Source organism: Protopterus annectens, chromosome 5.part1 (genome assembly GCF_019279795.1).
Source record: "Protopterus annectens isolate FY-2018-M chromosome 5.part1, PAN1.0, whole genome shotgun sequence".
NCBI lineage: Eukaryota > Metazoa > Chordata > Ceratodontiformes > Protopteridae > Protopterus > Protopterus annectens.
In genome coordinates, this window is record NC_056736.1 from 401,048,814 (window position 1) to 401,074,579 (window position 25,766).

Consider the following 25,766-nt stretch of genomic DNA (forward strand, 5'->3'; position numbering starts at 1 on the left):
GTATCCATTTTTCTGGTGGTTGCATCCTCTTCCTGTACATTACTAGGTTGTCCGTAAGGTCAAAAAAAGTCAGACAAAATAGAGAATAAGAGAGAAAAGTCATTTGTCAACAATATAAAGTACCGGAGACTGCTGTTCTATATAATATAGAGCTCATAGTAGGTTTGTTTGATTATACAGTCTATGTTTGCTGAAGTACTACAAATCTAAGTCACCACCCAGGCTAACCTGCAAAGTGTATTAAAGCAGTAAAGTAGAGAAGCAGATTACTTGCAATACTTAAAATTAATAAGTAACACAACATACGGGACAGTACTTATCTTCTAATCTTTTATTTTTAATTTGAACTGATTCAAAGTTGTGAACAGAGAAAACTTGTAACTGCATTTGCAACTACAAAATGACACTGAAGCCTATATTTACTCCTGCTAACTCCCAGAGTATGCCCCCCTGCACCCTTCATACCTCCTACTTGAACATTTTGAGACCAAGTCTTGTGAAAAAAGAAAAACTCAAAGTGGAACTATTTAAAGTAAGGGAATGGAGGACATGGGGAGGGGTCTGGGTCCTGGTTAACCCTAGTAAGTTTTCTACAAAGCATCCACAATTTATTTGGGTATATTCGGTTGTATTTAGAATCGATGGGTGAAACACCTGCTTAATCAATTCCATGGATTTTCTCATTTTTCCTCAAGACATTTAAAAAAGTATCCACTAAGGCTAGGAGAACAGCTGGATCAACTCCCTTGGAGGAGAGATTCCTTTCTTACAGAGTTGGGTTGACTGGAGTTCAGCTCTCTGCCAAACAGCTATACATTCTTCAGTGAATCTGATAAAGCCAAAAGGCAATGATGGTGGCAGAGGGGACAGGAAGGTACGGTTTTCTGGTATGAGGCACACCTTCTGTAACGAAGAGATGGCAAATGATACCCCAAGTCTACTGAACTTACTGAAAATGCCTCAAGGAGCGTTATTAATAAAGAATCTTTGTGATATCCTTCCTTTCATTTAGATCTGGAGGAGTTACTACAACCCTAAAAGTGAAAGTGTCCATCACCTGCACTTAGAAACTAGCATCCCATTTTGATATCAGTGCAGCCTCCTAAAAGTAGAAGCTAAGGACAGCATACAACTTTATGCCTCTGAAGGGACCAAAATAGGAAGGGAGTCTTCCCCAGACTCTCCCTTTGATTGGGGTAGGGGGAGATGAGGTTGATCCTCAACAGGACCTGTAGGCACAGGCCTCATAATGACTGACAGTGCTGCTTATAGCTTCACTCGCTCGGGTCTCTAGTATCTTTAATATTTAACTTCTGGGGTTGTGCAATTTCATTGTCATCTTTTGATGGATGCTTAAAGGTGAATGACTTGCTTATGGAAAGGCCTGCTTGCAGTAAAGGTTCTAGTCTTTTTTGGGTCAGGCAGGTCTTGTACAAGGAATGTGCCTTCTACATGCATACTTATTTGAGCTTCTTCCACAGACATCACAGACCCCAGAAAGGTAGCGAATTCCAGCCTGGTATTTTAGGTAAAAATCAGGTAACAACAGTCAATCTAATGTTCTCTTTCTGTTTTTACTTCTAAGTTTCAACATAAAATGCATATCATTGCAAGAATACTGTTCTGAATAATCAAAGGTCATCTACAATTACTGTAAAACTACAGTGTAAAATCTAGTAGTACATATCATGAGTTCTGTGTGATTTTACCTTCTATCCTTCTTTGCATCCAGCTCCGGTTGACTTCAAAATAGCCACTGTTTCCTGTGGAGCTAGAGGAATGCCGGCGTACAACAGGTGCAGGATTTGAGGTAGCAGTCACTGGCTGAACAGAACTTCTGTAGTACAAAGTGCTTCCTGAGGTACGATATTCAATTATATTCCGTCGAGATGGACTAGGAGGGTTCACCAAATTCAGGGCAGTGTCTGTAGATTCTTCCAAATACTTGTGTTCTTTTACAGTCCCATTTTCTTCTGGTGGCAGTGTCTCTGCTACACATGGAAATGGCAGTGCTTAAAGGATTAGGTTATGGTAAAACATTCATGTTCTCTGCTGAGTTCAACAGTATTAATACGTCAGTGCTAAATAAATTACAGAGTTTTAATAAAAATGCAACTTCTTTTTAAATTCAGACTGGAATTTCTTTACGGTTCAAAACTAATATTTCTTTATGAAATTCATGACTTCTACACACACAGATGTTCACTATCATAAACCTAGTAAACACACTTTCTTCATTTACTCAACTAAAACTGCTGCTTTTCACAAGTTAACAAAAGATTAGTGCACTCAGTTATGCAATATGTCAACAATTAATTTAGACTTTAAAGCATACCTCTCAAATGTCCAGATTTGTTCCTCATATTTTTGGTCAGTTCCTCGTAAAAAAAAAAAATGTGGCTTTGTGGCAAACACTGAAGACTGAAGTAATTACATAATGACAGACATTTGAGTTTCAGACTTCATATATTCAAAAAATGCATGCTAACAAAACATGTTATTCTAGCAACTTTCAAAGTTTATAAGAACAGTATCTGAAACCTGTCCCTATTTTTGGACCTTTGTCCCATTATTTTTGACTTTGTCCAGATTTCTTGTATTAGGAGGTTGAGAGGTATGTTTTAAAATAGTAAGATGAGGGTGTGTTCAAATTACTGAGATGCCTAAGATACACATTTATGTGTGTGTTTGTTTTCCTTATATCAGCATGACTACACAGAGCAGTCTAAGTTACAGTAAAAGCCAAGGAGTCAGAAAAGCAGCTGAGAGAGCAGGGGCAGAAAAATTGTCAGTAGTGTTCTTGCCTTACCCAGAGGATAAGATTACCCAGTTCTACAGCACCAACACTTCCAGAGAAGACCAACATAGCAAATACTACTAAGAATGTATTATTTCTGGGGCTACTATGAAAGAACAGTCAGCCTGCTGCTTGAGCCACTGCATACTTTTGTAAGACAATTAGAAAGCCCCTGTATAACTGTATAGCAGCAGCCACTAAGATGAAATAATTCCTTTTACTGGTACAAAATGTGACTGACTAAAATCTGTTGCTTTCCCCCCACTTTTTAACCAACTCTTGACACACAATAAGAAGTTATGTACCTACCATAACGTTCCATGTTAGTTGTCTTCTTCTCGCCTTCTTTCTTGCTGGTTGGGTTCGGAGCCGATCCTCGGCTCCAACTCGGCCATCTTCAAAAGCTCGAGAGCTGCCTACTGGCTCGAGGCCCCCCTATATCCCATGATGCCTGGCACTAGATACCCAGATCTCGTTTGGCAAGTCTAACTGCAGACATAATACAGGAATCATATCCTAGAATGCATAAATCCTACTGGAGAGACTACTAGTCAGAAAGGAATAGCCAGAGAAGACTCAGCCAGTGAAAGAAAACATAAGGAACTCTTCTCAGTCTACTAGGATAGGGGGATGGGGGGTGGGACGCAAGAAAGAAGGCGAGAAGAAGACAACTAACATGGAACGTTATGGTAGGTACATAACTTCTTAATGTTAAGTTGTCTATCTCGCCTTCATTCTTGCTGGTTGGGACAGCGTCCCTAGCACCTCAATCCTGGGTGGCTCATCGGAACAGACTCTTCAGAACAGTGGAACCAAAATCAGCTCTGCTCCTGGAGGCCACGTCCAGCTTATAATGTGAAATAAAGGTATGAGGATTGGCTCACATAGCTGCCGCACAAATAGTTTCCATTGGCAATCTTGCCTGAAAAGCCACTGAAGTAGCTACAGCTCTAGTGGAGTGACCTTTTGGTTTAGCAGGAAGCTCTTTATTCCTTAGCTGATAAATCAAAGTAATAATAGACGTCAACCACCTGGATAAAGTTACTTTCGATACTGGTAGACCTTGTTTACCCTCAGCATAGGACAGAAACAGCTGGTCTGATTTTCTGATTTGCTTAGTTCTATGCAAGTAAAAATGTAACTGTCTATGAACATCCAACTGATGCAACTTGTACTCCGCCTTGTTGGAATGGTTTAGAAAAACCACAGGGAGATCAACAGACTGATTCAAATTATTCTCAGAAGAAACCTTTGGAAGGAAGGAAGGAAGGATTAGTCCTGAGAGGAAACTATCCTTGTGGAAAACTAGATAAGGAGGGCGAACACAAAGAGCCTGAAGTTCAGAAACTCTTCTGGCTGAAGTAACTGCAACCAAAAGAAGGGTTTTCCAAGAAAGAAACTTCAAAGAACAAGAAGCTGCAGGTTCAAAGGGGGGCAATATTAGGGAAGCTAAAATCAAATTTAGATCCCACGGAGGCGGGGGATCTCTCACTGGGGGCCTGATTAAAGTAGTCCCTTTAAGAAAAGCTTTACAAAGCTTATGGGACATAATACTAGTATCTGATAGGCCTGTATGAAAGTTAGAAATTGCAGCTAACTGAACTCTAATAGTGGCAGAAGAAGATCCAGCATGAAAAAGTTCCGCTAAAAAATCCAAAATATGGTGCACAGAGGCTGAAAAGGGATCTATATTTCTAGCCTCTGCCCAGAAAGAGAAACGTTTCCACTTACTAGCATAAGTCTTTCTAGTGGTAGACTTATGCGATGACAAGATGATTTCACGCACTAAGTGGGAGATATTTGGAAGCCTGGCTAAAGTCGGAAGTGGGGCAACCAAGCAGTGAGCTGGAGAGATTGAAGGGATTGGTGCAGCCCACCCGATTGATGGATCAGGAGGTCTGGAACTGGGCCCAGTGTCCAGGGCTGCTCCAGAAGGTGATGATGCAGGAATGGGAACCAAATCTGTCGAGGCCAGTAAGGGGCAATAAGGATCATCTTGCATCCCAATATGGTAGCTTTCTGTATTAGTTTGGGAATCAGGGGAAATGGAGGGAATGCATAAAGAAGTCCCTGAGGCCAATCGTGAACTACAGTGTCTCTGGGGGAGTGTCCGGGAAGAGAGAGAAGAAATTGTTGCACTTGCTGTTGAAGGGGTGACAAAAAGGTCGCAACAAGGCTGACCCCATTTGCGGAAGATTTGGTCCGCCACTGTCTGAGAGACCACTCATGAGGCATGAGAATTGCTCTGCTCAGCCTGTCCGCTATAACGCTGGACTTCCCAGGGATGTGTGCTGCTATCAGAAACCGTTGGGAAGAGATCGCCCACTGCCAGAGTCTGAGTGCTTCTCGACATAGGGGGTAGGACTTGGTTCCACCCTGCTTGTTGATGTACCACACTACCGACATATTGTCTGTTTGAATTGCAATGGTCCCGGTGGGAAGAGAGTTCTGAAGAGCTTGCAACGCCAAAAGCACGGCCCTCATCTCCAAGACATTGATATGCAGATGGTACTCGTGAGGCTGCCAGGTGCCTTGGACTGTTCTGCCCTGAAAATGCCCCCCCCCCCACCCGATCAGGGAGGCATCCGTGGTCACCGTAGCCACTGGGGGAGGAACTGTAAATGGTTTGCCCTGGGGTACTGATGGGGAAACTATCCACCAAGCAAGTTGGTTTTTGCATGTCTGTGTGATCATTATCATGTGAGACATTGGAAGTTGCTGGAAAGACCATTGGGTGAACAGCATCCACTGAAGAATCCTCATGTGAAAACGGGCAAGGGGGGACTAGTATGATAGCCGCTGCCATGAGACCCAAAGTTTTTAGGACGAATCTGGCCTGAATTTTCTTGCATCCTAATAGGACCTGCACATGTCGGCGAATGTCTAAGATTCTGTCTAATGGAAGTTTCGCTGACATGTCCTTTGTATTTAAGTTTGCGCCTATAAAGGTAATAGATTGACAAGGCGACAAAGCAGACTTTTCGAAATTTATTGTGATGCCTAGTTTGGAACAAGTTTGGATGGTGTAGTCTCTGGCTCACAGCAAGTGATGTCTGGTGGTAGCAGTAAGGAGCCAGTCGTCTAGATATGGAAACACCTGGAATCCTTGTCGTCTCAGGTGAGCGGTAACTACTGCCAAACATTTGGTGAACACCCTGGGGGCTGTGGTGAGACCAAAGGGCAGAGCTCTGAACTGATAATGACTGGCTCCCAGCCGGAAGTGGAGGAATCTTCTGGATCATCTGTCCATTTTTATATGGTAGTACGCATCCTGAAGAACTATGGAGCACATCCAATTGTCCTGACCCAGAAAGGGTAAAATGGACTGTAGCGTGACCATCCAGAACTTCGTTCTTTGAACAGACCTGTTCAGTCTGCTGAGATCCAGAATAGGTCTCCAGTCCCCTGTCTTTTTTGGTACCAAAAAGAACCTTGAGTAAATTCCGGATCCTTGCTGGTCTGTTGGGACTGGCTGGATGGCTCTTTTTCTTAGCAGTTTTGATATTTCTTGAACTGCTTGACCCCTTAGATTGGGTGGAACACCTGGAAGGGATTTGTTGGGAATGTAAGGGGTGCAAAAGAAGGGGATTTTGTAGCCTCCGGATATGATAGACAGTACCCATTTGTCTTGTGTTATACTTTGCCAGGCTTTTGGGTACAGCGACAATCTTCCCTCGATTGCCTCCGAAGGTGGACAGCCGGGCAGCACCTCAGAGATGCTGGAAGGGCTTGTCAGAGAAAGCTTCTCTGTTGCCCTGATTCTGCGGACGTCTTCTGCCCCAAGGGCGGCGTCTATTGTTGTTCCCTCCTCTGACCCTGGAGGGAAACTCACCACGTGTGTCAGGCACGGCTCCCTGGGTTTTCCGGAACCACATCTTCCCACTCTTCTGACCTTTGGAATACAGTCTAGAATGAGTGGAAAAATGGACTCCCACAGCAGAGAGAACCTTGCCTTCCTGTTCACACCTGGCAAGGGTATCCTTCACCTGTGGTCCAAAAAGAGCAGAACCATCAAAGGGGGTGTTGGTGAAAGACACCCTGAAGGGTTCTGCAAAGTTACATAGCCGCATCCAAGCATGCCTCCTCAAGGCCACGCCTGTACCTGCGGCCCTACTCGCACCATCAGCTGCATAACAGATGAGCCGCATGGAGGAGTTTACTACCGAATTAAGAGTCGCCAGCTGGGAGGCAACCTTAGCCTGGGCCCCCACAGCTGATGGATCTTAAAGGGTATCTCCTAGCTCTTTAAGGAGATCCCTTTGAAGGCGGGTAAAGTGGCACAAGTAGTTCAGCGACCTCATGGAGAAGGTCGCTGAGGAAAACATCTACTTCCCGTATCTGTCCATCGTCCTAGATTCCTTATTAGGGGGATGGACAGACGAAGAAGTTTCAGCCAACTCCTTTATTGTGGCCGCTGCTAACACCATGGCATCAACGGAAACACCCTTTGTCAGAAATTGCTTGTCCTGTGGTGCAGTAATAAATTTTGTGGGTCTTCGGGAGGTTGGTTCCACTGTGTCTGGGGCTGACCACTCCTTCCGAGCCACTACCGACATCAGTGGATCGAAAGGCGGAGACACCAAGGAGGTGGAGGGTCGGGAACCAAACGCGTCCAGGAATACCAACTCATCCTCGGAAGGGTTAAGGGTAGTCCAGTTCCCCCTCTGCCTAAGAATCTCAAGGATGTCTGAGAAAGAGACATCTTCAGAGGGGGATCTCGGGGACCCTTCCGAATCTTCTAAGTCGGTATCTGAAGTGACAGACTCAGAGGAGTCAACATGCTTCCTCTTGCATTTCCTCTTTCGAGGGGGCTCCTCTGAATGATCAGGGGAGGCCTTGGAAGAGGAAGATACACCCAATCGGGTGCCCTGGAGCACTTGTTCCCCAAGCTTGGGGTCTGGAGGAGGGGCAGAGGCAGACGCAGGCACCATGGGGGGAGGTGCAGATGAGGCCGATTGTGGGGCTGACTCAGAGGTCAGCACATTCCTCATGACATCGAAGGCGCCCCTTCCCGACAGCGAAGAAGGCTCCAGCTCTGAAGAGACCGGAATCCTTCTGGCACCGAGAGAGACGGCTCCGAAGCTGATGTAGGAGCCGAACTCACCTGCGCCGAAGCTCCGAGAGGGAGAACGGGGTCGGACAAGGGTCCGATGCCACTCGCCCCCTCGGAGCCGACGAGGAAGTCCCGGCACCCAGATCCCTCCAAGAACGGCACCATGGAAGCGATCGGAGCTGACAACGGAACCGAAAGGGTATGTATCAGTGCCGACGGTTCCACAATCTGAACCCAAACAAGCTCTGGCTCCGAAATCAAGGGGTGAGTCGAAGGAGGAACTACTGCAGAGACAGGCGGAGCCAAACCCTGATGGGGGGGCTGGATAACATTTTAGCCAGGGCCTGCGATTTTAGAAGCCTGCTCACCACTCTCTCCAAATAGTGGTCAGATAGTCTAGAAGACCGAGAAGAGTGAGATCTGTGACTTCACTCCGACTGTAACAGAGGCGACCCCAGAGCAGAGTGTATCGACTCTAGGGATGGAGATCTAGAGCGTTTTCGGCTCCCCGACGGTTCCGACAGCAGAGTCAGGGCTGACTGGGAGACAGGTACTTCGGTTCCAGCCGGAACCAAAGTTGAAGCAGATGCCACACCAGACGACGGCTCCGAACTGGTAACTGACGGCTTTGTTGGCTTAGAGGGTTTAACTGGCTGAGCCTTAGCCGGTGACCCTTCAGGTATGAGCAAACCCCTAAGGATTAGCTTATTCCTACGCTCCTGCAAGACTCTTGGACTAAAGGCGTGGGACACCGAAGAGTCCTGCAGGTGTATGGCGCCCAAACAGTACACACAAGAAGTGTGACCATCTGTCAGTGACATCTTCTGACAGCATGAGTCACACTTCTTGAATCCAGATACTTTCGTATCTTTAGACATTCCTGTAAAAAGGAAAAATCAAGCACAGAGAAAAAGCAACAGAAAGGAAGTAGGTAACTAGTAAAAAAACACACGCACTCAAAACCAGTTACGACACCCTAACAGCACACAAACTTATTATCTAAGAAAAGGTAAATAAACCTAATGAACTACAACAATTTCTAATAAAACAAACTACTACATAAATATGAAGAACCTCTAACTAAAAACGGCTACCTTGAAGAAAACAAAACGGGGGGGGGGGGGGGGACTCTAACAAAAAACGAGTTTCCAAGAAAGGAGACTAAATTACAAATAGATAACTATACTACTATAACTACGATAACTATTGTAAATACTAACTACAATATAAATTTTTAAATATATACGAACAACGAAATAGAAAAATACGACCTGAGCCAGCAAAAGCAACCTCGCAGCAGAAGCGGCAAACAAAATCTGGGTATCTAGCGCCAGGCATCATGGGATATAGGGGGGCCTCGAGCCAGTAGGCAGCTCTCGAGCCTTTAAAGATGGCCGAGTCGGAGCTGAGGATCGGCTCCGAACCCAACCAGCAAGAATGAAGGCGAGATAGACAACTTAACATCTTCTGTTAATCACCAAAAGTCTAAAAAGTACAGTTTTGTACCTACCATAAATGTAGATGTCCGAACTGGATAGCATCTGCAGTCATAACAAGAGGGTTGTCCTGTCGTCAGGCAGCCCTGCAGTCGGCCGGATTCCAAAGTCCGGGTCCGGCTTCGGCTGATGTCGCACTCCACCCGACGTCATCTCTGTTGGTCTTCGGGTATAAAAGCATCAGCCGACGCCATCTTCCTCAGTGTTTCTTGCCCCAGATGCCAGTAGCCCTCTTGCAGGCTAAAATTTGGATAGATGCCAATGTTTCCAAATAGATAGAGGTAAACACAACAATAAGCATGTATGTACATATATACAAACAAATACACCATAAAGACTCCCCAACAGCTAGCTATTAGGAGGGTAAACACCCTAGGAGTACCACAGAGGGGAAGGAGGGAGGGTAATCCTGACTGCAGATGCTATCCAGTTCGGACATTTACATTTATGGTAGGTACAAAACTGTACTATGTCCTTCATGGATGCATCTGCAGTCATAACAAGTGGGTAGAATACCATAGCCAACTTAGGGAGGAGGATAAAAGTAGATTATGGTGTGTTTAGGATCCCTTGCAGTACAGCAGTGGCAAACCCTGCTCGGGATCTGGAATATAGAGGCAAATTATAATGCTTGGCAAATGTATGCACGGAGGTCCAAGTAGCCGCCTCAATAATGTCTTTGGTTGCCACTCCTCGTAAGAAGGCTGTGGTAGTGGCTGTTGCCCATGTAGAATGAGGTCTTATGTTCTGTGGAATTGGTTTTCCATGGAAGGAGTAACAGTATCGTATGCAATTTCCTATCCATTTGGAGATTGTCTGTTTGGAAATAGCTTTTCCTTCCCTTCCTGTTGCATAGGCTACAAAAGTTGGTCAGTCTTTCTGCTATTTTTGTTCTGTCCAAGTAGTAGCGTAGCTGTCTATGTACATCCAAGGTATGCAGTATTCTTTCCCTCTGTTTTGTGGGTTGGGAAAGAAGGTAGGTAGGTGGATTGCCTGGTTTAAAGACACTCTGGATACCACCTTGGGCATAAATGTAGGATTAGTCCTCATGGACACTCTATCTTGGTGGAAGATTAGGAAGGGTTGCACTGCCATTAAGGCCTGTAGTTCTGAAACCCTCCTTGCTGAAGTAATTGCCAGTAGGAAAGCAGTTTTCCATGACAGGTGTTGTAGGTCTGCTGTTGCTGCTGGTTCAAAGGGTGATAGTGTCAACTTTTCTAGCACAAAGTTTAAATCCCAAGCTGGTAATGGTGGTTTCCTTGGAGGTTTTACATTCTTGATTCCTCTGAGGAACTGCCTGAGCAAAGGGTGCGAAAAACAGGTGGATCAAAGCTGTATTCTGCTGAAATAGCTGATGCATGTATCTTGATGGAGGAGTAGGACAGGCCTGAATGAAGAAGTTCGCCAGATACTCCAGAATGTTAGGCATATCTATGTTTGACACATCTTTTCCTCTTTCCGTACTCCAAATGACAAACCTTTTCCATTTTCCAGCATAGTTCCTTCTTGTTGAAGGTCTGCGTGCTTCAAGAATAATGTCTTTAACTCTTTGGGAAAGTTCTGGATTAGCTGCTGCTATGTGATGTTCCATGCAGTCAGTTGCAGCGTCTTTAGGTTTGGATGTATGATGCTGTAGTTGTTCTGAGTTAACATCAAAGGCATCAGGGGTATTGGCCACATATTGTTCGAGACATGCTCTTCAGTAGTGGGTACCAGTGTTGTCTTGGCCAGTTTGGAGCTATCAGGATTATCCTTGGACGTTCTTCCTTGATTTTTAGTAGTACCTTGTGTATCAAAGGAAGAGGTGGGAATGCATATGCTGTTAGGCCTTTCCAGTTGAAGGAGAGTGAGTCCACTTTCCATGCTAGTGGGTGGAATGTCCTTGTGCAGAATTTTTGAGCTGGTGATTGAGAGGTGATGCGAATAGGTCTATCTGTGGCATTCCCCATTTCTTTGAGATGGTCTTGAAGATGTCCGGGTGCAGCTTCCATTCGTGGGCATCCAAGTGGTTCTGCTTAATATGTCTGCTAGAGTATTGTCTTTCCCGGTACAAATATTGCCTGTAACTGAATGTTGTAGCTGAGTGCCAGGGTCCACAGCTCCAAGGTCATTCTGCATAGGGGTATGAATGAGTGCCTCCCTGTTTGTTGATGTACCACATGACTGTGGTGTTGTCTGTCCTTATCATCAACTGGCCCTCTTTGAGAAATGGTTTGAACTTTTGGATTGCCAGTTTTACTGCCAGCATTTCTTTTAGATTGATGTGCAGGTGAAGTTGATCCTGTGTCCACAATCCTTGCACGCATTTGTCCAGCATGTGGGCCCCCCCATCCTAGGTCTGAAGCGTCTGTTGTGATGGTCTGGCTTGGTTGACATCTGCGAAAGGGTAGGCCTGGGTTTGACTGGCATGCCTGAGCCCACCATAGGAACTCCTGTTTTAAGCATGGAATTAGTGGGATTTCTGTTTCTAGACTGTGTCTGTGTTGGGACCATAAATTCTTTAGGTACCACTGTAGTTTCCTCATATGTAGCCTGGCAAATGGGACCAAGATTATGCATGATGCCATGAAGCCCAAGGCCTGCAGAACTTTTCTTGCTGTTAACTTGTTCAGTTTTGTTAGTGCCAAGAAGTAAAGAGGAAGTTCTTTTGTTTTTCTGTAGTCAGGAATGCCATTTGTTGTACTGTGTCCAATTCAGCCCAAGAATGTCCTTGTTTGGGATGGTATCAGCCTTGACTTTTGTAAATTGACTGTGTATCCCAGTCCTTGTAGCAAGTAAATGACCCTTTGTAAATCTGTTGTCAGCTTGCTTTTGTTGTCCCCTTGTAGCAGGCAGTCGTCCAGGTATGGGTAAATTTGAATTCCCTGTAGTCTGCAATGGGCGATTACTGATGCCAGGCATTTTGTGAATACTCTGGGCGCAGTAGATAAGCCAAAGGGCAATGCTGAGAATTGATAGTGCTCTGATCCTGCAAGAAATCTGAGGTATCTTCTGCAGATTGGTCGAATGGGGACGTGCAGGTATGCCTCCTTGAGATCTAGAGTTACCAGCCAAGACTCCTTGCCCAGCATGGGAAGAAGTTGCTGTAGGGTCAGCATTTTGAATTTTGGGACAATGATGTATGTATTTAAGGTGGACAGGTCGAGAATTGGTCTCCAACTTTTTCCTTTCTTGGAACTAGGAATAGTCTGGAATAGAACCCCTTTCCTTGTTCTGCTGTTGGCACTCTTTCCACAGCTCTCATGTTTGCTAACTCCATTATCTGGCGTAGAGCCTCTGTTTTTTGATTTGGAGGTAGATTTGGCATTCCTCTTTTGACTGGTAAAGTGTGGAAGTGAAACCGGTAACCTTGATCTATGGTTTGTAAAATCCACTTGTCTTTTGTTATGTAGTGCCAGTTCTTTGAAAATAAGGTTAACTTTCCGCCTAGAGGAGCTGCTATTTGTTCCCTGGTAGGCGGATTTAGGATTAAGTCACTGTGGTTGTGCTGATGTAGTGGCAGTGGCTGTGTCTGTGCCTCTGTTGTTACCTTGCCACTGTCATCCTCTGCAGGCACCTCCTCTGGATTGGTTTCTGCCTCTGGAACGTCTATTCCTGCCCCTTTGAAATTTTGTGGAGTCAGGAAAGGACCAATTTTTGGCAGGCCAGTTCCTGCTAAACCTTGGGGGTTGAACCTGCAAGAAATCTTTAACAGTTTGAACAGATTTTGCCTTTTCTTCCATTTTCTTCATAACCTGCTGGGCAGGTGTACCAAACAAACTTGTCTTGTCCATAGGAGCATCTAGCAACTTAGCTTTAACATGATCCAGTAATGCTTGTTCCTTTAACCATGCATGCCTTCTTATCACTGTGCCTGTCATGGCTGATCTAAATGAAGCCTCCAGTGCATCATAGCCACATTTTAAGGAATGGTTGCTAACCTGTTGTATGTTATTTACCATCTCTAATACATATTTCTTATCAAGAGATTCATCAGTGGTTAGTTTTTTAGTTAACTGATCAAGCATAAACTCTTGGTATTGTATCATGTGAAACTGACAGTTTAAAGCTCTAGCTGAGAGAGTAGCTGAAGTGTAGACCTTTTTACCCCATCTGTCTAATGACCTTGCTTCCCTTTCAGAAGGAATAGGGTTTTTAGCTGTGGTCGGCTACTGCCTTGGGACCCTGGGATATAGTTTCTGGGTCTGCAAGTGGGGCCTTGTAAAGGTGGTGATGAGTATCTGGCACCCTGTAAAATCTGTCTGGTTTGGCAGGGGCTGGGGGTAAAGAATCTGGAGCGGAGCAAACATCATTGAAAGCATAATCCACCACAGAGAGAACAGGAGGTATAGCTAAGGGCCTGTGCTGTGGGAGGTGCAGAAAGGTCCTAAGTCTTTTTCTGGAGTCTGAAAAATCCTGTTGCTGCCATTGGAACTGTTCTCGCATGGCATGCAAGGTTTCCCCAAAGGAGAATTCTTCTGGTGGGGAAGCAGCTGGAATGGATTCTTCAGCATCAGAATCTTCAAAATTGGAGAAGGGAGGCTCTGGCTGGTCAGTTATGTCTGATTCATCAGCAGAATCATCAGAAGACACTGGCTCAGGGGGCTCTGCCCTAGGTCTCTTCTCTGGGGGCTGAGAGGCCCTGTCTGGGTGAGATTGAGATCCTCTAATTAAAGAAATTAAATCTTCTGCCAAAGAAAGCATTTGAGAACTAGAAGAGGGCCTGGATGTGGGGGTTTAACAGGCACTGTTTTAGTAGTCTTGGCTGCTTTAGCCCTGGCGAAGGCCTTAATGGACATGGCTGCTGGAGGCCTAGCAGCACCACGTGCTGGGGTAGAGACATCCAAGGGGATGGTGTCTGATAAGTCAACCACCGTAGTGGGTAAAATTTCTGAGGTCGATTCAAGAGTTGTAGCAGGGGCCTCAGTTGTAAGAATAGGTTCAGCTGTACTTTGATCAGTTTTCTCGGTTTCGGCCGAAACCGAGACACTCGCGCTTTGCTTTACCGTGGTTTCGGCCGAAACCGCGGACCGCGAGTGTCGGTCTTTATCTTTGCGTTTTTTGGTAGATTGGGTAGTCGGAGGATCCGACGGCATAATGTACGCAAAATCAGAACCGAAAAACTGTTCTGCAAACTCCGACCGACGCCTAAGCGTTCGCCGGTTGAAAGAGGCACAGGCCGAACAGGCTGCTACGTCGTGGGCTGGGCCTAAACAAGGCAGACAGTAAGAGTGGAAATCTTTATGAGGTATTTGTTTCCCACAGGTTAAACAATTGTTAACTTTTTCTGACATCGGCTGAGGCAAGAAAGAGTCCCCAACGGGGTACTTAGCTTTAGAAGTCTTCGAAGTAGTATTCGGTAGAAGTAATCTCTGGATCCGACCGACCGGCACTTGCGAACAGCTTCTGCTTGGCGCCACGCGCAAGAAAGACTGAGGAAGATGGCGTCGGCTGATGCTTTTATACCCGAAGACCAACAGAGATGACGTCGGGTGGAGTGCGACATCAGCCGAAGCCGGACCCGGACTTTGGAATCCGGCCGACTGCAGGGCTGCCTGACGACAGGACAACCCTCTTGTTATGACTGCAGATGCATCCATGAAGGACATCTGTTACTGCATCATGACTTATGTACAGAGTGTAAAATATGAAATAATGAAATATCCAAAAATGAGTTTAGAGAATGGTATACAGAGCAATATGCCTAAAAGTCTGAATAAATGAAAAAATAAGTTATGTACTCATCATAACGTTCTATCTGAGATGTTGTCTTCAACCTGTGGGTACTCAGATCTGGCACAGATCTGAATCGGCCACATTTCCAGCATCTGATCCGAGCTCCAAGCTCCTCCCCTACCCATAATGCCCCTGTCTCCCTCATCCCTTCAGATCGAGTTTACAGCCCACCACAGCAAACCTGACCCAAAACCTTGTCCCATGACAAGGGTCTCTATAAGCAAAAAGAGGAGAACAAAGGTATACCCACGTGGTGACTATTTCTCTTCTGGCTAGAGCACTATAGAGCCTACATACGGCAGGGGGAAGGAGGGAGGGAGGGAGGGATGGTTGAAGACAAATGAAGAGCAACAACTCAATTGGAATGTTATGGTGAGTAAATAACTTCTTTATCTGAAGTTGCTGTCTTCATTTACTCTTCAACCTGTGGGACAGAGTCCCCAGCTAATGAACACCTGGGAGGCCATCATGGAAGGATATTTTGGAGCGTAGTGGAGCTAAAGGATGCCCTGTTGCTGGATAGAATGTCCAACCTGTAATGCAAGATTAAAGTATGTGAAGAAGCCCAAGTAGCCGCAGAGCAAATGTCATCTAAAGACACTCTGGATGAAAAGGCAGCTGAAGTAGCCATAGATCTAGCCTTCACATGCCCTGGCAGGGATAAACCTCTAGTTGAATATGCCAGGGTAATACAATGGGAAATCCAACGAGAAACGGTGACCTCTGACACTGGTTTCCCTAAAAAGGGCTTAGAATAGGACTTGACCCGACTTACAAAAGGATTTAGTCCTATGCAGGTAAAAACTGTTTATGCATATCCAAAAAGTGCAGTTTGTACTCTCCCTTACTCTGAAAATTTGGGAAGAAAAACAGAATATTAACCACCAGATTAACGTTGGATTCTGAAGCCACTTTAAGAAGAAAGGATGTATTAGTATGCAAGGACAGCCTGTCCTTATGAAATATCAAATAAAGAGGTTTGACCAACAATGCTTGAAGCTCTGAAACCCTTTTGGCGGATGTAATAGCAACCAAGACAGGCATCTTCCAGGACAGGAATTGTAGATCCACTGAGGCTGCAGGCTCAAAGGGGATGGGGGGGGGGGACAAACTTGCAGAACTAGCGTGAGATTCAAAGGAGGTGTTGGGTCTTTAACGGGTGGTCGAAGTAAAAAGGTGCCTTTCAAAAAGGCTTTGCACATCTTAGAAGAAACCAGAGAAGCCATAGTGTCACCTACATGAAATTTAAATATAGCTGCCAGTTGGACCTTGACTGTAGAAGAACTGGCACCCTGATGAAAAATACTAAGTAAAAATTCTAAAACCGGCAGAACTGAAGCAGTGAAGGGATCTAGGTCACACTGAGATGCCCAAATACAAAAACGTTTCCATTTGCTGGAATAAACCTTCCTGGTAGAAGATTTATGAGCCGCAACCAAAATCTTTTGACTGGTGAATATAACCCGGGAGTCCTGACTATCATGGGAAATGGAGCAGCCAAGCAGTGAGCTTCAGACTGACCAGGACTGGATGGGGAATCCCTGAGGGATGAGATCTGGAATTGGATCCAACGTCCAGGGTGGACAAACAACATGAGACCACAGAGAGGGGAACCAGACTTGGTGAGGCCAGAATGGGGCAATGAGGATGACAGAGCTCCCCAGCCTGCAAGCTTTCTAAAAAAAATTCAGTATTAAGGGCAAAAGAGAACAAGCACACAGAAGACTGAAGGGCCAAGCATGAACCACAGTGTCTCTGGGGGCTTCCTCCTGATCCTGTTCAGAGTGAAAAAATCACTGCACTTCGCTTTGGAAGGAGAGGCGAAGAGATCACAGCAAGGCTGACCCCACTTGAGAAAGATCTGTTTTGCTACGGGAAGGATTTAGAGACCACTCATAAGGCATCAGGATAGACCTGGTGAGCCTGTCGGGTCTATATTAGATTATCAAACTTTTAAAAGTTCAAACACCATATGGTCAACACCATATGTTCAAACTCTTAAAAGTTCGAAACATAAAAAAAATAAATAAATAAATAAAAAAAACAAAAAAAAAAAAACACCTACTCAAAAGGTTAAGCAGGGAGCAAGTCCCCCTGCACCCCCAACACCCTCCGTTCTTTAAATATACCAACTCCGAGATCGCACTACAGTGCAGACAATGGAAAACTTCCATTTCCGCACTGTACAGAGATCTCCATTGAAAAGTTCAAACATTTACATGTTCGATCATATGGTGTCGACCATATGACATTCGAACATGTAAATATTCGATAACGTAATAATGACCTGAGCCTGTCAGCTAGAATGTTGGACCTCCCCGGAATGTGCGTTGCCACCAGAAAATGGCCAGTGGAGATCACCCATGCCCACACTCTCACAGCCACGAGAAACAGGGGATAAGACCTGGTTCCCCCTGCTTGTTGATGTACCAGACCACCAACATATTGTTTGTCTGGATAACAATCATCCCAAGGGGAAGATGGGCATGGAGAACTTGCAATGCTAGGAGCACCACCCTCATATCTCCAGGATGCTGATATGCAACAGTCTCTTGCAGGTGGACCATGTGCTTTGGACTGTCCTTCCCAAGCAGTACCCCCCCAGTATGGAGGCATCCATGGTCACCATGGCCAAAGGGGTAGGCAGAAGAAAGGGGTGACCCTGGAAAAGATCCAGGGAATGAATCCACCACAGAAGAGAGCCCCTGCACACCCGAGATACTCGAACAGGGTGAGACAATGAAAAATCTAGCAAAGACACTGAACTGCAAGAGTCCAATGAAGAACCTGCATATCTAACCGGGCCATGGGCAAGAGAGTGGCTATTGCCGCCATGGACCCTAACGACTGTAATACTAATTCCACCGTAGGCGATTGAGCTTGAAGGATACAGAGGACATGCACTTTCAGAGACTGGATTCTCTATGAGGTTAGAAAGACTTTGGTTTGAATCGTGTCCAACCGAGCTCCAATGAAATTAACACTTGAACCAGATCCAGTAATGATTTGTTGAGATTGATGGTTATGCCCAACTGGTGGGCTAAGTGAAGCAGGGAATCCCACACTTGGCAGAGCTGATGCCTGGAAGAGGCAGCAAGGAGCCAATCGTCCAGGCAGGGAAAGACCTGGGATCCCTGTAGTCTCAGGGGAGCTGCTACCACTGCCATCACTTTGGTGAAACCCCGGGGGCTGTGGTGAGAGCAAAGGGGAGTGCACTGAACTGGTAATGTATGGCCCCCAGCCGGAAACAGAGAAACCTCCAAGGCCGCCTGTCCATTCTGATGTGGTTGTACGCATAATGAAGGTCAACCGAGCACATCCTGCAGAAAGGGCAGGACAAACTGAAGAGTGACCATCCAGAATTTTTTCTTGGCAACTGACAGATTTAAGCTGGAGAGATCCAGAAAAGATCTTAAGCCCCCCATCTTCTTTGGCACCAAAAAGAATCTGGAATAAATGCCTAGTCTGGTCTGGGGGGATGGGTTGGGTAACTCGCTTTTCTAGCAGTTTTGCAATTTCCAGTGCTGCTTTCTCTCTTTGTGTGGGTGGAATGTGCAGGAGGTGTTTGGGCGGGAGAGGAGGTTGATTGAAAGGGATTAAATAGCCTCTGGATAAGATTTGCAACACCCAACAATCATCCATGATTGACTCCCAGGCCATTGGGTGTAGCCAGAGGCATCCCTCAACTACCTCCGGAGCAGAGCAGCTGGGCAACTCTTCAGGGTTGCTGGGTAGGTCTGTCCGAGAAAGGCTTTTGAGACCCTTGATTCCTCAGACCCCCTCGGCGGAGGCATCTATCGCATCCCCCTATGCCTCTGGAAGAAGGTGAGTCTTGAGCGTCCTGGGGATAGCTCTGACATTTCCATAACCGCATCTTCTTGGCCCCCTGCTGATTCCTTGAAAAGGTTCATTGAAGGGCCGAAAAGCAGATCCTGATGGCCAACAGAATCTTCCAGTCTTTATCACTCTGGATTAGAGTGTTGCGTACCGACTTTCCAAAAAGGGTGGAACCGTCGTACGGAGAGTTAGTAAAAGATGTCTTAAAGGGCTCCGAGAAGGCACAAAGCTGGAGCCAGGCATGATGCCTGATGGCAACGCTTGTTCTGGCAGCTCTAGTAGCACCCTCAGTAACATGAGAGAGGAGACGCATAGAGGTATTAGCAATAGACGTGAGGGTGGGCATTTGAGAGGAGAAAACTTTCTTGTCTTCCACCAACATGGACCAAGGGTAGACTCCGCAATCTCCTTGACTAGGTCTCACTGGAGTCTTATCACATGTGCCAGGTAGTTCAGTGCACGCACCAAAAACATCGCTGAAGCGTGCACCCATTTCCCAAATGGTCCACAGTCCTGGACTTGCAGTCTGGTGGATGAATTGTGGAGTTCTCCTGTGTAAGCTACTTGTTAGTGGCCACTGCCACCACCACGGTATCAACAGGGGATCCATTGGTCCAGTAATTCCTATCATATGGCACACTGAATATCCTGTCCAGGCATTTGGGGATTGGCACCACCGTGTCCGGCTCTTTCTACGCCCAAGGTGTAATTAGGTCCACTAGTGGATCTGCGGGAAAGGACACCCAGGTATTAGATGGTCTACTCCAAATGCCTCCAGGAACACAGATTCATCTGGGTTACATTTCTGGGCAGACCACCCCCCCTTCGCTGCCGAAGGATTTCCATGATGTCTCCAAAGGAGACATCCCTGGGGGGGGGGGTGACCTGGGGGAAGAACCTTCCCCTTCTTCTAAATCAGTGTCCTCCATGATGGACTGCAGAGGGGAGTCCAAGTGCCTCCTTTTACACATTTTTTCGAGGTGCCTCCTCAGTGGGGGGGTCTCTGGGGAGCTCTCGGCAAAGACTTGCTGCTCCCATGCTGGAGCTCCCTCGGGTAAAGAGGCGGCAGGCTGTCCCTGAGGTAGCAGGATGGCAAAATCCGCACCAGAAACAGCGGGAGCCAGGGCGGACTCTGAAGACGAGATAGTACAGTTTTGTACCTACCATAAATGTAGATGTTCGAGTGCTAATACAGCTGCAGTCATAACAGATGGGTTTTCCTGCCGTCAGGCGGGTCCTCGGTCGGCTGAATTCCAAAGTCTAGGTCCGACGTCGGATGTCGTCGCCTCTTCCCTGACGTCAGAGCGACATGGGTATAAAAGAACCAGCCGACGCCATTTTCTTCAGTTTTTCTTGCCCCAGATGTCAGGTGCCCCCAGAAGGAAGGCAATACATAAATTTATGTAATAATGCAATGCAATATAATCAAAAAACAGAAGTTGCAAGCAAATACACCATAAAAGAATACCCCAATCAGGTTGTATGAGGAGGTGTTAGCCATTAGGCCTGTCCCAGGAGGGGAAGGAGGGAGGGAAACCTGGACTGCAGCTGTATTAGCACTCGAACATCTACATTTATGGTAGGTACAAAACTGTACTATGTTCATCGTGCATACAGCTGCAGTCATAACAGATGGGTAGAATACCAAAGCTAAAAATGGGGTGGTAGGCACTAGGTGGAACTAGGAGGAGCCAGGATGCCCTGCAAAACTGCAGTGGCAAAGCCTGCTCTAGATGTGGAGTATAATGGTAGGTGATAGTGCTTGGAGAAAGTATGTACAGAACTCCAAGTGGCAGCTTCCAAAATATCTTTGGTAGGAACCCCCCTGAGGAAGGCTGCAGAGGTGGCTGTGGCCCTTGTGGAGTGAGACCTGATGCCTGCAGGTAAAGTTTTACCATGAAAAGAGTAACAAAAGCGCATGCAGTGGGCTATCCATTTTGAGATTGTCTGTTTGGAAATAGGCTTCCCTTGAGCTCCGGTAGCATAGGACACAAAGAGTTGCTCTGATTTTCTGAAAGGCTTTGTTCTGTCCAAATAATAACGTAGCTGTCTATGAATGTCCAAGGAATGTAGTAGTCTCTCCCCTTTGTTTTGAGGATTGGTGTAAAAGGTAGGTAAGTGGATAGCCTGATTCAAGGCTACCCTGGATACTACCTTTGGCATAAAGGAAGGGTTGGTTCGCAAGGATACTCTGTCCTGATGGAAAATGATGAAAGGCTGCACAGCCATGAGGGCTTGTAGTTCAGAAACCCTGCGAGCTGAGGTGATAGCCAGCAGGAAAGCTGTTTTCCAGGACATATATTGCAGTTCTGTTGAGGCAGCTGGCTCAAAGGGAGGCAAAGTTAGTTTTTCTAGAATGAAATTGAGGTCCCAAGCAGGTACTGGTTGTTTCCTTGGGGGGTTTTATATTCTTAGCCCCTCTGAGGAACTGTCTTAAGAGGGGGTGAGAGAATAAAGGAGGATCAGTGTTGTATTCTGCAGAAATGGCTGAGACATGGATTTTGATGGAGGAGAATGAAAGTCCTCTGCTTAGCAGCTCAGCTAGGTACTGTAATATTTGAGGTAAATTGAGTATTACAGGGTTCTGGCCCTTTTTCTCATTCCAAGCACAAAACCGTTTCCATTTTGCGGAGTAGGCTTTTCTAGTAAAAGGTCTTCTGGCCTCCAAAATTACATCCTGCGCCTCCTTGGAGAGTAGGGTCTGTTGTGATTTTAAGGAATCTTCCATGCGGCTAGATTGAGTGTTTTCAGCTGACTGTGAAGAGTTTTGAAGCTGTGCTGAGTCAGTAGAAGAGGCATTAGAGGCAGGATCCATGGTGGGGAATGCGTCAGACTCCTCAGGAGTGGGTACCAGTGTTGTCTTGGCCAGTCTGGAGCAATGAGAATCATCTTTGGTCTGTCTGCTCTGGTTTTTAATAGAACTCTGGGCAGCAGAGGAAGAGGTGGAAAGGCATAAACTGTCATTGTTGTCCAACTGAAAGAGAGTGCGTCCACTTTCCAGGCCTGTGGATGAAAGATTCTTGAGCAGAATTTTGCCAATTGGTGATTTCTGTGGGAGGCAAAGAGATCTATGTCTGGCCTTCCCCATGCTTGAATTATCTTTGAAAAAACTTGAGGATGCAACTTCCATTCGTGTGGGTCTGTCATATTTCTGCTTAGGTTGTCTGCCAGCGTGTTTTCCTTGCCTGGCAGGAACTGTGCTTGAAGCTTGATTTGCAATTCCAGAGACATGGCTAGCCTGCATAGGGGATATGAATGGGTTCCTCCCTGTTTGTTTATGTACCACATGACTGTGGTGTTGTCTGTCCTTATCAATAGCTGGCCTGGATGCAGCAGGTCCTTGAAAGCTGTAATAGCATTTATTACTGCTAGCATTTCCTTTTGATTGATGTGTAGGTGCTTTTCTTTTTGGGACCATTTGCCCTGAATGCACCGATCTGTCATGTGCACCCCCCAGGCGTAATCCGAGGCGTCTGTTGTGATGACTTGATTTGCTTGAGGCTTGCAGAATGGTAGACCTGTGTTTCTGCAGACATGGAATCAGTGGTATTATTGTCTACAAACTGTGGCTGTGTTGAGACGATAGGTTTTTTAGGTACCATTGAAGTTTCCTCATATGTAGCTTTGCACATGGGATTAGTAGGATGCAAGATGCCATGAATCCCAGAGCCTGCAGGATTTTCCTTGCAGTCAGCCTGGTGAAAGTTGCCAGTTTTCTGAAGTACTGAGTTAGTTGCCCTTGTTTCCCTGGTGTGAGGTAGGCCATCTGGGTGTTTGTATCCAAGCTGGCACCCAGGAAAATTATTGTTTGAGAGGGTAATAGTCTTGACTTCTTTTTGTTGACTGTGTATCCGAGAGATTTCAACAACATTATTACATACGCCAGGTGTTTTAGAAGTATGTGCTTGCTGTCCGCTTGGATCAGGCAGTCGTCCAGGTATGGGTATATTTGTATCCCTTGAAGTCTGCAGAAGGCAATTACTGATGACAGGCATTTCATGAACACTCTGGGCGCAGTAGATAAGCCAAAGGGCAATGCAGAGAATTGGTAATGTGTTGAACCTGCAAGAAATCTGAGGTATCTTCTGCAATCTTGTCTAATTGGGACATGCAGGTATGCCTCCTTGAGGTCCAATGTTACCAGCCAAGACTCCTTGCCCAGCATGGGAAGAAGCTGCTGTAATGTGAGCATCTTGAATTTTGGCACGAATAAAAAAAGTGTTTAGGATGGATAGGTCCAAAATAGGTCTCCAATCTTTTCCCTTTCTTGGCACCAGGAATAGTCTGGAATAAAAACCTTGACCCTGTTCTTGTGCAGGTACCTCTTGAATAGCTTTCATGTCCATGAGATCTGAAATTTGTTTTTGTGCCTCTGCCCTTTGATTGTGTGGCAGGTTTGGCATGCCTCTCATTTTTGGAAGGGTGTGAAAGTGGAATCTGTAGCCTCTGTCTATAATGTCCAGGATCCATTTGTCTTTTGTGACAATATGCCAATTTTTTGAAAATAATGCCAGTTTTCCGCCTAAAGGTGCTGCCATTTGAGCCTTGCTTGGCATGCAAACGGGAAAGTCATTGGTTCTGCTTTCTGAATGGCTGTGAACTATCCTCACCACCTCTTTGTGTAGATGCTTGCCATTGTCTGCCTCTAAACGATCCTTGAGATTGCCCTCTACCCCTCGGGCGCCTGTATCTACCTCTTTGGGGTCTGTCCGTGGCTGGAAAGGACCAATTTTTGGAAGGCCAATTTCTACTGAAACGTGGAGGTTGTACCTGTAGGAAATCTTTCACTGTTTGCATTGATTTTGTCTTTTCCTCCATTTTCTTTAATACCTCCTCAGCTTTAACACCAAATAATACATCTTTTTGCAGAGGTGCATCCAGTAATTTAGCTTTAACATGATCTGGTAAAGTTTGCTCTTTGAGCCAAGCATGTCTACATATGACTGATCCTGTAACAGCAGCTCTACATGAGGCCTCTAAAGCATCAAAACCACATTGTAAGGTATGTTTACCCACTTGTTCTGCACTATGTAACCAATCCTGCAACTCCAAGTCTGGTTGTTCAGGTTGTGACATTTTGCTTCTCAACTGTGATAACAGAAACTGTTGGTACTTTAACATATGGAACTGACAGTTTAATGCCCTCATGGTTAAGGTGGCCGAGGTGTATACCTTCTTCCCCCACCTTTCTAAAGCTCTGGAATCTCTCTCTGAAGGTAATGGATTTTTAGCAGTGGAGGCCTTAATTCCCTTGGGACCCTGTGAAATAGTTTCTGGGTCAGCCGCATGGCTTTTGTATAGAAATTGGTGTGAATCAGGAACCCGGCAATACCTGTCAGGCTTGACTGGAACTGGAGGTAAAGAATCTGGGTTAAGGCAGGCCTCCGAATACACATCATCTAGTATGTCTAAGACGGGAGGTATAGCCAGAGGCCTGTGCTGAGGGAGCAAGAGGAAATCCCTAAGCCTTTTCTTGGAGTCTGAGTACTCTTGGCCTTCCCAGTGGAAGTGTTCCTTCAAGGTATGTAAGGTTTCCCCAAAAGAGTAATCCTCAGGGGGGAGACAGAGGGAATGGACTCCTCTGCATCAGAATCTTCAAAAGGGGAGTAAGAATGTTCCTGGTCTTTAGAATGTTCTGAAATAATGGAGGCCTGGTCCGAGGAAGGGGATTCTTCCTCCACTCTGGGCCTTTTGTCCGGTGGGGGTTGAGAATTAGAAGTTATGTACTCACCATAACGTTCCATCTGAGTAGGTGTATTCATTTGTCTGCAACCTGTGGGTTATGGATCCGATATCGGATCCGAACCGGCATGGTTTTCCAGCTATGGATCCAAGCTCTCAGCTCCTCCCCTCACCCATAATGCCCTGCTCTACCCTCATGACCTCAGATCGAGTTTGCCAAAGCAACAACACCCTAAAAAGGGTAACATAGAATATGCAGGAAACTGAAAGGCCAGGGGGATAGGAGGGCGGGATGGTTGCAGACAAATGAATACACCTACTCAGATGGAACGTTATGGTGAGTACATAACTTCTAAATCTGAAGTAGGATATTCATTTGTCTGCAACCTGTGGGACAGAGTCCCCAGCTACCTGAATCTTGGGCGCCATCATGGAAGGATATTCCGGAGCACCGGAGCCAAAGGATGCTCTACCCTAGATGCAAGATCCAACTTATAGTGGGAAATAAACGTATGAGATGAAGCCCATGTGGCTGCTGCACAAATATCATCTAGAGGAATCCTAGCCTTGAAGGCTGCCGAGGTAGATACTGACCGGGTTGAATGGGCATGAACACCCTCCGGTGCGGCCTTCCTGAAGCTTGATAAGCCAATAAGATGCACTGTGAAATCCAGCGGACAGAGAAACTTTAGAGATTGGCTTGCCCAAATTGAATTTTGCAAAGGAAATAAACAGCTGGTCGGATTGCCTATGACCAGCCGTCCTGTTCAGATAAAATCTAAGTTGCCTGTGAACATCTAGTGAATGTAGCCTATATTCACCTTTGTTTTCATATTTAGGAAGAAAACAGGGAGGTTAATGGACTGATTGATGTTTGCTTCAGAAGCGACTTTAGGAAGAAAGGACGGGTTGGTCCTGAGATAGACACGGTCCGGATGAAATACCAAGTAAGGAGGTTTAGCTGATAATGCTTGAAGTTCAGAAACTCTCTTGGCCGATGTAATGGCTACCAAAAGGCTGTCTTGTAGGACAAGAATTTGAGATCCACCGTAGCCGCTGGCTCGAAAGGAGGGCGGCCAAGGCCTGTAGGACCAGAGAGAGGTCCCAAGGAGGAACTGCTTGTTTTATAGCGGGCCTGAGAAGAAAAGTACCTTTAAGAAAAATTTTACACAATTTGGCTGACATA

The 25,766-nt window shown here is 45.9% G+C and overlaps 1 protein-coding gene across 1 annotated transcript in view; it reads right to left on the minus strand.

The window, feature by feature from the left end:
• Positions 1-25,766, minus strand: part of SCML2 (Scm polycomb group protein like 2) — a 2,608,432-nt gene that overhangs the window by 205,003 nt on the left and 2,377,663 nt on the right. The window contains exons 17-18 of the mRNA XM_044073060.1: positions 12,130-12,140; positions 1,710-1,988 (exon numbers count right to left, since the gene is read on the minus strand). Coding sequence (XP_043928995.1) covers positions 1,710-1,988; positions 12,130-12,140 — 290 coding nt within the window. The remainder of the gene's footprint in view (positions 1-1,709; positions 1,989-12,129; positions 12,141-25,766) is intronic.